The sequence below is a fragment of the Lichenostomus cassidix genome, chromosome 4 (assembly GCF_008360975.1).
Source record: "Lichenostomus cassidix isolate B80296 chromosome 4, HeHo_3.0, whole genome shotgun sequence".
NCBI lineage: Eukaryota > Metazoa > Chordata > Aves > Passeriformes > Meliphagidae > Lichenostomus > Lichenostomus cassidix.
This window is the reverse complement of record NC_139484.1, coordinates 14,814,197-14,826,338: the sequence shown is the minus strand read 5'-3', so window position 1 is coordinate 14,826,338 and position 12,142 is coordinate 14,814,197. Positions and strand designations below refer to the sequence as shown.

The 12,142-nt window shown below is 41.4% G+C and overlaps 1 protein-coding gene across 8 annotated transcripts in view; it reads right to left on the bottom strand.

The window, feature by feature from the left end:
• Positions 1–184: 184 nt before the first annotated feature.
• The window catches only part of HPGDS (hematopoietic prostaglandin D synthase), a 28,026-nt gene continuing 16,068 nt past the window's right edge, over positions 185–12,142 (bottom strand). For all 8 annotated transcript variants that reach the window (XM_085058007.1, XM_085058003.1, XM_085058004.1 and 5 more), the window contains 4 exons: positions 5,770–5,862; positions 3,758–3,867; positions 1,221–1,319; positions 185–540 (listed from right to left, as the gene is read on the bottom strand). In XM_085058007.1, coding sequence (XP_084914133.1) covers positions 376–540; positions 1,221–1,319; positions 3,758–3,867; positions 5,770–5,862 — 467 coding nt within the window. In that variant the 3' untranslated portion in view covers positions 185–375. The remainder of the gene's footprint in view (positions 541–1,220; positions 1,320–3,757; positions 3,868–5,769; positions 5,863–12,142) is intronic.

Here is a 12,142-nt window from a genome sequence, read left to right as displayed (position 1 = left end):
CACATATGCCCTCTCCATTTAACTTACTTTCCTCGGGCTGAAAGACTGCAATAGGCAAAATACTGTTGAGATTGCACCTCTCCAGGAAGATTTACTCACCTTTTCTCCATTTGAGAGTGCACAAAAAAAAATTGGTTTGATCAAGCATTGTATTAGTAAAGGGGGAATGTGATTGAAACCACACTTCTGTGAATTAGTATTTATTACTCTACTAAACCAGTATTTTAGATTCTCTTGCAAGTGGATACAAGTGGTAGATTTTGATTTGATACAGCATAGCCACATGAAGTTAATTTAAATGATTCTGAAGTTAATAACTTAGGATGCATGTCATATGGAAAACTAAACATGCCTTTGTTTTTCTGAGCAGCTGATCTACATTGGAGTCTTTGGCCTTTTCTGGATCCAGGCTGCAATAGCTGGAATTGCTTGCACTCTCTCCCTGAGAGCCAGAAGTCTGGGGAATTTGTCTGCCAGGTCAGGTTTACAGGACAGCAGTGTCGTACTGCACACATCCCAGTAGAAATCAGCCCATGTTACCTAGTGGAAATGGGAGAGAAAGCAGTAAGTTTTAATTGGCAATCTCAAAAGCCATGGCTACTAATATTCTCAGAAAAATGCAGAAGTGAAACATAAATTTATCTGGTTTAAGTTTCTAGTTTGGGTTGGTCTTTTTTAAAGCACGTAATTACAGAGCTAGTAGTTAGGTAGCACTACAAGGCTTGGCTTCAGTAAATATTGCTTAAAATAAAGCCCCTGCTACAAATATTGCTTATATTACAAGATTAGTCTTTCCTGCTGAAACTCTGCTGCAGAAAAGTGTTTAAAATAGTTTAGAGTTAAAAAAGGGCACTATGTTTTTATAGTTTTTTCATATTGCCTTATAAATAAGTCAGTGATGATAAAGCAGAGTTATGTGTAGTCATGAATTTGTGTTCACAAGTACATAGGCATTTAAAATGTTTTGTGTTAACATACTTATTAACTGCTTTAGAAAATGCAGATCCTAGTCCTGGCTTGCCTCACTTTTCTAATATTATGGAAAACAATTTTCCCTTTGCAATTGAGTGATCAATTGTGTATTGGTAAGAACATGGAGGTTTAAATTGTGGGAAGAGTTGCTTCAAGGGCTGACATGAAACTCAGAAATTCAACAATAGTCAATTACTTTATTTTTCTGGCAACCTGATTGGAATGGAAGAAACAAAAATTATACTTACAGAATTCCCAACCAGCCACTTCTTATCCCCTAAGAAAGTATCCAAATCTTTCAGTAACTCAGGTGCTTTGTTGGTGAGGATATCATCAAATGCTTTTTTCTGGTGGAAGAACAGAACACAGAATTTCATACCAATGTGTAAGTACAGCAGTCAGCAAAACTGAATTTTTGTGGTTTTCTTATTTATGAAAAAGAGAACTGAAATATGAAAAAGATTGTTTGGTACCAAAACATGGCATTCATGGCTTGCTGAGCCATGACTTAAAGCCAGTTCCTCCCTGAGTGCTTCTCAATGCTGAGACATGTCTGTAGTGATGCTGCTCTTTTTTCTGTGCTAGCAGCCACCAAGCCATGGCAATACAGGAGCCCTGCCACATATTTGGGAAGAATCCAGCTACAAAATATATTCCTAATGTCTCACAGTCACTTTTTTGGGGACCTGTTTGAATGTTGTCTTTTCTAGTGTACAGAGTCTCAAATTTCTAGAACTCCTTGCACTCAGTCTTTCCATGCTGTCAGTCAGATGCTGGTCAGTTATTTTTGCTTATCAGCCCTTCTCATGTGAGATGTGGAACTTGGGTTTTGAGCTTTTTGCTGGGGTTTACCTTTGAACTTTACTGTTCAGGTTATTCTGCTTTTTTTTTTTCTTTTTGATCTCCACAGCAGTAAGATTTGAGGTAGCTAAAACGTATTTTTAAAGGATGATTGAAATGCTCAAGCCTTACTATTTATATGTTAATGGCTGAAGCATGAGGTTATGTATGGTGGTGGTTCTCTACTAACTGTACCCCGTAGCAGAAAGCTTTAAGGCTGCTTTTGAAAGGATTAAGCTGTTTCCTTTGGAGATGAAAACTGCTTCTGGTTTTCTCTTCTCACCTGCATGGAAACAATTAAGACTGCAGACTGTTTTGACCATCTGGTCAACCCATGGGCACTTTGTGCAATTAATGTGCTTGGCCTAATTTTGGAGGAACCTACTCAGCCTTGGGTAAATAAGCACTGGTGTACAGGAAAGGAATTATTTCTCCAGCTTTGAAACTGAGGTTAATGAAAAAAATAAATTAAAAGAGGCAGAAACCTAAATGCAGGCTGAAATCAAATCAGTGTTTCTACTAACAGGATCAAAGATTTCTGCTTTCTGTTAAGAACTTAGTAACTGGATGAGGTGACTGCAAGTATCAGCCAGGAGTTTGCAGTCCAGAGATCTCCTATCTGTACCCTGGGTTGCAGTACTTCCTTTCTTTTAGGTACGTGATTCCCCCCAACCCTTTCACCCTGTGAAGAAAACCCCAAAGTATTTTGTGATCATGATGGAAATGATCTTCCCCAACTACAGGAGTACACAGCCAAGCTGAGAAGCTGGTGGGGACAACCAGCATCCCTCCTCTGGAGTGACACAACCCTGGAGCCCATCACAGCCCTGGAGCTCTGCAGTGGTGGCTGCAAAGCTGTTGCAATGCCAGCTGTGTTTTAGGGAATGTGGGGTGAAGGGAGAGTCTGCGCCAGGCATGGAAGGAGCTTCTAAGGGCAGCTCCCAGCTCTGCTCCCTTACGTTGCTTTGATTTCTCTTTGCTGCTGGCATAACACATCCTCTCATCGTTCTAGGGATGTGTGTTCCTGTGAGAACACCGCTTCGGCCACAAGGTGGTGGAAGCGGACCCGGGAGGAGAGAGGGAGAACAGCGAGAAAAATGTTGGGAGAGTCCGGGAAAGTGAGATTCCCGATCATCCTTGGCCTCAGCACATAACCTTGCATGCATACGTGCAGATGGGCACATAAGGGTGACTGCCAGCTCTTCCTGTTTAAATTAATCACTGGTGACACGATCTGGGTCCTTTTTTAGAGAAGTGATTGAGTACAAGCTGAGACACACGCAGGAGTTACAACAGGAGCTTCCCCATGGAGGAGCAGCAGTGCTCCCTCTGCACCAGCACACCAGCAAGAGGGTGGCTCTTCTGAAATGATTAAAACTCATGAGTCAACTTACTCTCCCCAAATTAAGAAACTTCAGGAAATCACTAGGAAATGTAAGTCATTCACACCTTTAAGCACTGAACCTCCAAATATGCTTTCAGATTTTCCCCTGCAAGATTTCAGAACACTTTCATATTGTTTATTTATTATTGGTTTGGGGCACAATTTTTCACTTTGTGGTTTCTGCAATAAGCTACTATAGTTGATCTGAAATGTTACTTTTGAATAAATAAAAGGTGGCTGTGCTGGCAGTTTATGGTGACACCTGTTGTTAAACTGCCACTTTTGAAGAGCAGTTTGGTGTATGCACATCCTTGGTTCAAGCTGAACTAGTGAGGGGCAGTTCATGATGGCCTCAGAGTTTCCACCAAAGGTGAAAACAACCTGGTGAAGGAGGAGGTGGGATCAGCCTCAAGGAAGAACCACAGAGCTCCACCAGCTCAGCATTGCTGAGCTGAGGTGATGGACTGAGTGGCTGAGACATGTCAGTACCTCCAGAAGAGATGCCCAGACACAGGGGCATGGTTTATGTGCTATCTTGGTTTAAATTAGTGATTGTCTTACTCTCACGTCCTGGTTTTTCTCTGCCCAAGGGAACAGCGTCATGAAATCATCGATGGTGTCCACAATGGCATCAGCTAAAGCCTGTTCCACAGGCGTCTGCCCTGCCAGACCTGTGGGAAGCAAGCATATGAAAGCAGGTTAGAGATGGTGTCAGCAGGAATTTTTGATACCTCAAAGGTAAACTGTGAACATTTTCATAAAAATACATATTCTCCAGGTCTTTTTTCATGCTAACAATGTGGATTTGACTCCTTGCATCCAGATGCAATCTCATCTACCTTTGCTTTTTCCCTCCTCTGCCCTTGTACACCCATAAAGGTAGTGAGTTCTTCTATCCATCACCTGAGCCTACAGCCTGAACATTATTTCTTTATCCTCTCTGCTTTTCACCATCCTGGCACATTCAGTGAGGGTCAGCACTCATTCCTTTCCTTTGATCTTTGCCCATCCCAGCTTTCAATGTCCTCCACCTCGTGGTCTTTCCATATTGGTCAATGTGTTCTCCAAAAGGGCATCTGTGAAAGTCTGCTTCTCTTTCCCTCTATCCTGCCCATTCAGCCCTATTCAGAACATTTTCATGACATTCTACTCACTTTTCACTCCTTCATTGTGATCAGGGACCTCAGGCAAACTTTGTCTTGTTTACAAATCTGCTTTTCTCCCCTGTAGTTCTTCAGCTTTCCTGCAGTTCTCTTAATGCTTCTACTTTTTCTCCCTCACTTTCACTTCACAGACCTGTGTTTATGCTTTCAACTCCATGCTGGTTCAGATAAGAAACTAGATGCCCTACCTCTGCCAAGTCACCTCCCTGACTGAAACTTTGTGCTTTTGAAAGGTGGGGGTTGTGCTTCTCCTTTTGGGCATCAAGTTCTGTGAACCTTCAGTTAAGAGTTGTTGGTATCAGGCACCTAAAAATGCCTTTTCTTAATTTTAAAGGATAAGTGACGTGTATGCAGACTTAATGGCAGAACTAGCAAGAGAACAGCATGGTCTGAATGGTGTGCTCCAGATCCCAAGCCTTTGTCACTGGTGCGAGTCAATACAAAAAAGAACTTCAGACTGCAAAAGGAGCTTGGCTTCAGATCAGCCTCCCAACAGGAGATGGGGAGGGAGGAAGCCTGGGAGGAGGGCAGGCTTTCTCACTGTTTTTCATCACCAGGTGGGCTTTCATCATTCTTCTCTCTTGCAGGGAGTAGATTGTATCAAAGCTGGAGGAAATGGGCAGGAACAGAGTATTGCAGTCATGCTTGAAAATATGTTGTGCTAGTGCCTTAAAGAATAATGCTATCAACTTCTGCTTATTTCCTCAGTAGAAAACATTTTGAAAGGCAGGCTACATCTGTTAGCTCACAGTATAAAATAAGTAGGATAGTACTTGCTTCCCAGCCCCCCTCTTCAATTTGCTGATGTCCAGCATGCCAGGGACACATCTGCCTTCAGCCAGACCAATTTTGCAGATGGTTTTGAACGACAGCTTGTTGACCTAAAGCAAAGCCTGGCCACTCTCCTTGATTACTTGCATTACTAAGTCTTATATCATTTTATCTAACTGGTTGTGTACTTCCACAGCATGTAAGTATTTAAAGATGCAAGTGATGTCACCATCTCCTCTAATCTCTCTGCTAGCCCAGAATTGTTGCCTAAATCTGCTTCAGAGTTCTCTGCCTGCTGTGATAATCTCTAATGCTTCCAAAACCTCCTCCTCATGGTCATCTCTCTGGTTAGCCAGGCAGCTCAAGGTTTACCTTTAGGGGAACCTGCCCTGAGAGCCTTAGGGGAAACCACAGTTATGTGCTTTCTGTCATGCAGTGACAGGTGAATAAAGCGTATAGGCTGGAAAAGTCAACCTAAACCCCAGGAACTCGTTCCATTTTTGCCACACAGGTGTCGACTTCTCTGTGGTTAGGCTTGCTGAGCTGTTGGTTTGTTTCTGGTTTTACTGTGGAGATATTTTTACCTGAGCATTAAATGTGAGTTAGAAGAGAGAAACAAAATAGTCAAAGATATATTACCTGCTTCTCTGGCAAGGTATCTTGCCATTGCCAGGCTCTGGTGAATGATAACTCCATCTACTTCCAGAATAGGGAGTTTTCCAAATGGGATAGCTTGGAGGAGAAAGTAAAAAAAAGGAAAAACCAAAAGTTAAATCATAGCCATTAACAGTGGGAATCTGTGACAGCTGTAATTTTACCACTCACATACACATTGTTACAGCACTTGACAGTTTCAGTGTTTCTGTGGAGAAATGTAGAGACTGAAAATAAGAAAAGTAAGGGTAAGGATATGAATTGATTGCACTGCATGAAGGAACTACAGTGTAGAAACCAGACATTGCATTTCCTGTTTCCTGGGCTTGTGCTGTAGAGGCCCAATGTGCTCCCATACACCCAGAATTCTTTATACAGGGAAACTTCTCAGGGGAATATTAGTTTTTTCTTCTCCCCCCTGCTTTTTCCACCCCAGGTAAGTGACTTCCAATGTTAAGTACAGTACTACTGAAGATTTCGTAGAGCAGGATCCAGCCGGGGCACGAAGTAAGAGACTGGGCAAAGACTGCAAGGTGCTTTTCCATTTATGCTTGTTTTAAATTCAAAAGCAGCGATTCAGAGAAGCATTTCAGAACTTAGATCATGACATTTTACTTGGCAATCATCACCAAGACAAATATATCGTTCACAGTGAACTACAAATGCTAAGAAGATGCTCAAATTTACCTGATATGGCTTGCACTAAAAAAAAATTCAGTCAGTTATGGGGAAGAAGCCTCCAGGCTTTAAGCATAGAGAAAGAAAAACTAAGCAGTTGACGTGGATATCTGTAAGGGAGTTTGAGATAAGAAATAAGTCTTATTTTTCAGTTATTAATTTCATAGTCACATGGAAACTTGGACTGCTGTTTTGCTATGTTTTGGAGAAGCTGCTGGCATGAGATTTAATGGAACTGGAACCTTGGAGCAAAGCTTAATCTGGGGAAAACAGTTGTGTTTAGGGCACTGAGAATCTGCCTGTGGGAGCCCAGTGCTGCTCACTGAAGGAACTGTGAATCTCTGCGTTTCCAAGGATGCTGTTTCCAAGTATGTGACTGCAAGTGCTGATCATAGCTAAATGCTTTGTACACTATTTTCACCTGCATTACACTCTATACAATTGAGACTAATATCTATTTTAAGACTCTTGTGATATAAAATGGTGGTAGTGAAAAAGTGAGAACATTGGCCATTGGAAGCATGCAAGGTGCTTTCAAATCCAGGAGAGCTGTTTTTACAGAACAGCTTGAATGACAACTCTATTCCATGAGGATTTTTATTTCTTCATTAAAGGGGGAAAATAATGAAACCTAATGCATTCATAACTGTTTAGCAAGGCAACTTCATAAATGATGAACACTGCCAGTGGGTCTGTGGTTTAGCATGCAGTATGTGAATCACATTAGCTATGGCATCTTAGATGTTAAATCTTGATCTGCAACACAAATTTTGCAGCTACACAAGACATCCAGGAGTCCTCTGTGCCCCCTTTCTTTTTTTTTTTTCCTTTTTTTCCCTGCATCTGAACACAGTACTCATGGTATCTTTTTTTTTTTCCTTAAGTTCAGCACACTTGGGAAGTCAGTATGAACTTGGATGCTGATGACTAGCAGAAGCAAGAGAGTTCAGTGAAAGCATGCCCTGCTGGTTGTTATTGATGCAATGACAGACTTGTTGAACAGAAGACTTCACATGTTTATTATCCAGAGAGCAGTAAAGTCCTGGCAAGTTCATTTGTTGTTTCATTCAGAGATGAAAAGGTGTATCCCCTGAATGTTTAACCTAGAAGCTCTCTGGCTGTGAAAATGAGAAGAGCCTTGGTTTTGCACTGTGGGTTAGTGGTGCAGAGTGTTCTGATCATCACTGCCCCAAAGCAGCAGCGCTGTGTAATAATGTTTGCTTATGCAGGATACCAGCACATCTTCCAGGCCAACTCAAGTAGAGGGGATGAGAGCAGGGACCACACTACTGGATGTGCCAGTGAGGTCAGCCTGCAGCCAGCTCCAGATCCCCCCAGGCCACACAGGGATCTACAGCAATGCCTGACAACAGGGAACAGCAAAAGTGCAGCCAGACAAAGGGTAATACCTCCCCCATGAAGGAGTTAAGCAGCTTCTTCTGGAGGCACCAGTAGGAATGCTGTGGGGTGATGCAGTTCTGACAGGGTCAATATGACTAAGGCAGTCTGTAGCAATAACTGTCAAAACACACTGTCACTCACTGCTCAGGTTGGGAAACCGTGAAACCAGGATTGCTTCATCTAGAAACCAACAGATATTTTTGCTGCTGTGTTTACATACAGGGGAAGAAGTCTATAAATCCTGGCTTTGACTGATGTTTCACTTTGTGGGCCACTACAAAAATAAGTTAAAGCCAGTTTATTTCTATGGGCATTTTTTTTTTTTTTGTGGTGTGGGTTGTTTTGTTGGTTTTTTGGGTTTTTTTCCTAGAAACCCTTGATTACAACTAAAGGAGGGAAGCATTTCTGACAGTTGCGGAACATGGATTATGGTGTCAAAGTCAGCTGAGTGGCAGAGTGCTAGTCATCTCTCATGTTCTGTTTCTCAGGAATCTGGTAATTTCTGAATTCAAGGGAATTGCTATTAATTCCTTGAAAACATGAGTAAAGCCTACAAAGGGCTTCTTCCTCAGTGCTGAGCTACTTTCTTTAAGACCTGGTTATTCTTCCCTGAAAAAGAAACTGAGTTTGCAATTAATATACAAATACAGCTTTGTTTTGTGTGCATATAATTGCATGATTAATAATGCAATTATAAAATTAAGAAATGAGAGCAGACCTTATTGTATGTTGTCCCATAAGCCTTAAATTTCCTAAAGGATTTATGCTTTGATTTATAATGAGACTTGGAGTTAGTTTGTCATGAGGCAGCACATCTATTGCTATCATTACTAAACAATGGACTTTTTAAAAGATAACAGATGGTAAATGGTAGATGTTCCTTCTTTCTTGTGAGTTCAAAATGCTATTTAATTTTTTCTTATCAAGAATGGGGAAAAATATTATTTAAACAATTTTTTTTATGCTGATAGAGTGTATGTATATAATTGTACACTGATTTTGTTGATTATTGAGTTAATAAGCTGTAAATTAGTGCAATTCTGAGAGGTACATTTGTGCTGGGCAGGTCATTTTAAAGAGGTGTTGTTTCTTCTTGGGTACAGGGCATGCTATTCTTGAACATCACGAAGTACAGCAGGCTGCTTTATAGTGGAAGAAAATAAGAAAGAATAGTCAGGGGATAAAAAACATTTCAAGTACGTATCTGAGGAGAAGATATGATGGCTTATAAAGTTGTGTTTTCAGTCTGGAAAATTTTAGGAAGAAAATAATCTTTGGCTTTGAAGTCTTTGGCTTTGGCTTTTATCATCTAAAATTCATGGATCCAGCTGTAAAGTATCTTTTTGCTTTTGTAACTTAGAATAACACTTTTTCCAGGAGATTTTTTTTTATGTAAGTTTGGCTGTTGTGAGCAAGAATGCACTCCCTGTGCAAACTGGAATCTTCCTTTTCCAGCTGCAGAAGAGTGGGGTGGATTTGTGTCACACAGCTTATCCTAAGGGAGGATGTGAGGAGCCTTCACACTGGATGGACACAGTTCAGTTGCTGGAGGTAAGGCTGAGGTTTGACAAATGACCTTGATGTGGCCTCTACAAACTGCCTCTTGCAAAAACCACATCCAGGCCATATTCTCAGGGGCCCCAAACTACAACAAAAACCTGTCTCCACACGGATTTAAGCAGTCTTACCCTTAGACTCATGGATATTGGCTGCCGTAGATTGCTTTGACCTCCTGTGGTGCTTTTGGCCCTACTCTGCTCATTGACGTGCTCAATGAGCCTCTGGGGATGCCCAAATGGCCCATGGGTATAAGCTTGGTGCTAAACCTGCTGAATTTTTCAGAGTTTTGGTGAAAGACATGGTCTGTGTGACTCCAGATAAGCTGAGCAGGTAGACTGGTTCCTGCCAGGCTCCTACAGTAGATGAGCAAGTGAAAAGCTGGTGTGTGAGAGAGATGTTTGGGTAGAATCAAGGTCATGGGGGCAAGGCATGACACATCATCCACTGGAGAGCAATTACAACTGAGCAGTTAAGCCAAAGCAGTGCAGACTTGAAGGACATGAGTGTCACTTTGCTGCTTTTTCTCTCACCCTGATTGGTTTGGGGGCTGCCTGGTACTTACATCAGTTTAAACCCTTGTGTATCCATACGGATGTTCTTTCCATGTTTTTCAAAACAGTGTTCTCTTACAATGTTTCCAACTCCCACTTGAGCAAACACATTTTGAGAAAGAAAAGCAGAAAAATCTATTGCTCTCATCAGACTGACAGCGTCATTTCTCAGGCATGCACAAAACATGACCTTTCCCAATTAGCTCCCACTTGCTTTGCTGCTCATCTGAAGTACAAGGCACTGTGAAGGCTTGCATTTGTTTCCACATTTAGATTGAAAACTCACTGTAAAGAGGAACAGGGTTGTTAAAAAGCATCATTTTTAAATATCTAAATCCATAGTTTTCTTTAAACTGAACTTTTTATCAGCAAATTCTTGCGCTTCATATTATGTTGGCTATTTACTGGTTTTTTGCATTGCGTGCTGGAATGAAATCTGCACAGACTAGACTTCCCATGAAGAAAACCTTGACAGAAGACAAGTCATCAGGCTGATCTGCAGTCTCTCTTCTCATTTTAGGAAGGACTCACTGAAGTATCTGTGCAGTGTTTAGGAATTGGATTAATTCCTTTTCATACTACTTTAATTTTGGTTGGCTTTTGTGCCTAGAACTGCGGTGTTTATACAAGTCTCTCCTGGATGCTGAGTAGTGGAGATGAGGCCTGATGTGTGTTAAAATCAACATCATCCCTTTTAATTTGTTTCCATCCCATAAACTCCTTAAGGGCTGTGATAACTATTCTCATCCTGCCATGCCTGTAGGTTCTTGCTGGTGTTCAGGCCTTCTCTTTGAACACACAGAGGGGAAACACAACAGAGCAGAGTACATTTTTTGTCCAAGCCTGGCTTCTAGGCTGCTCAGCTGCTGGTGCTGTGCTCCTCACCACTGTTCTCCCCTATGCAGATACAGTTTTTAACTTTCTCCTTCCTTTACCTCTTTGCTCCATTTTCACTGATCTGACCTTCTTCATTCTTCTCATTTCTGTTGTACTTCCAACATGTTCCCCCATTTCTGCCAAGCTGACCTGCCCAGGACTCATCCTGCCCATGTTGTAATTGTCTATGGCTTTGATGCAATGTGGTCTGTGTTTAAGCACTTGATTATTGCTCAAAAGCTGAATAATTAATTTTTTGGTAATCAACCTTAGATTGGCTCCATAATAAGGCAGCTGGACTAGTCAAATATAGGGGAAAATAAACGTCACAGTCATGTTTCTTACTACAGTGTATCTGTGTCAAAGTAAGTTCTCCTTTGCCTTGAAAACTGACCGTAATTGCTTTTCCTAGCCATTCGTATTTAAATTGGATCATGAGAAACAAATGTATTGAGATACTTTGCATCTTCTCGTAAGAAATATATGAAAGATGTATTGTTTGTAATGGTGGCAGAAGAGCAAGGCACCTGGGGAATAGTAGGCCCAGAGCTGGAGGCCCAGAAACTGAATCTTCTAGAAAGGAAGGAAGAGAAAGATGCTCCCTCGTGGTTTAGTGCTATTACAACTACATATTTGCCTTGGAAGTTCTTGCTAAGCCCTACTTTTTACCCAGAAATAGCTGTGTACATGTTTTAGCTAGAGCTACACAGCAGAAAGTCACTCAGGAAGCAGGGCAACTGCTCCCCTGAGGAATTTTTGTCTGCTGTCAGGTGCTTCTCAAGATTTATCTATTATCTTGGGAGTGTTTTCAGCGCCATTAGTCCGTCAGGTTTCCTAAGGACCTTTCAAGCACCATTCTAACATCCTAAACAGTTTATGGGATGTTTACAGCCATCAGTGCAGTGACAGCACCCTTTGCTATGATGATAAAGGCTGTATTATTGCCATTGCTTCAAAATGCTTGAAGGAGCCACAGATCAAAAGCTGTTGCTGCCTGCCAGCCTAATATCTCAAGGCAATGGTACCTTTGTGCACCATTACAGTGGATTTTCTGCTCTATCATGACTTTTGTCGGTGCAAGGATGCTTTTTGTGAGAAGCCCATCGAGTGCAAGCACACATTTTGTATAAGCCTGTTATAGATCTTAAATAGATTACCCTTTAAATGGGGGCATGGTCAAGTCAGAGTCTCTTCAAATGAAGTGTAAAGAATGAGTTTGCTTACTTGTTAAAATGATTAGTAACTTATATAGATTGGAAGATTATGGAAAGATACTGCTTGATGCTTGTCTG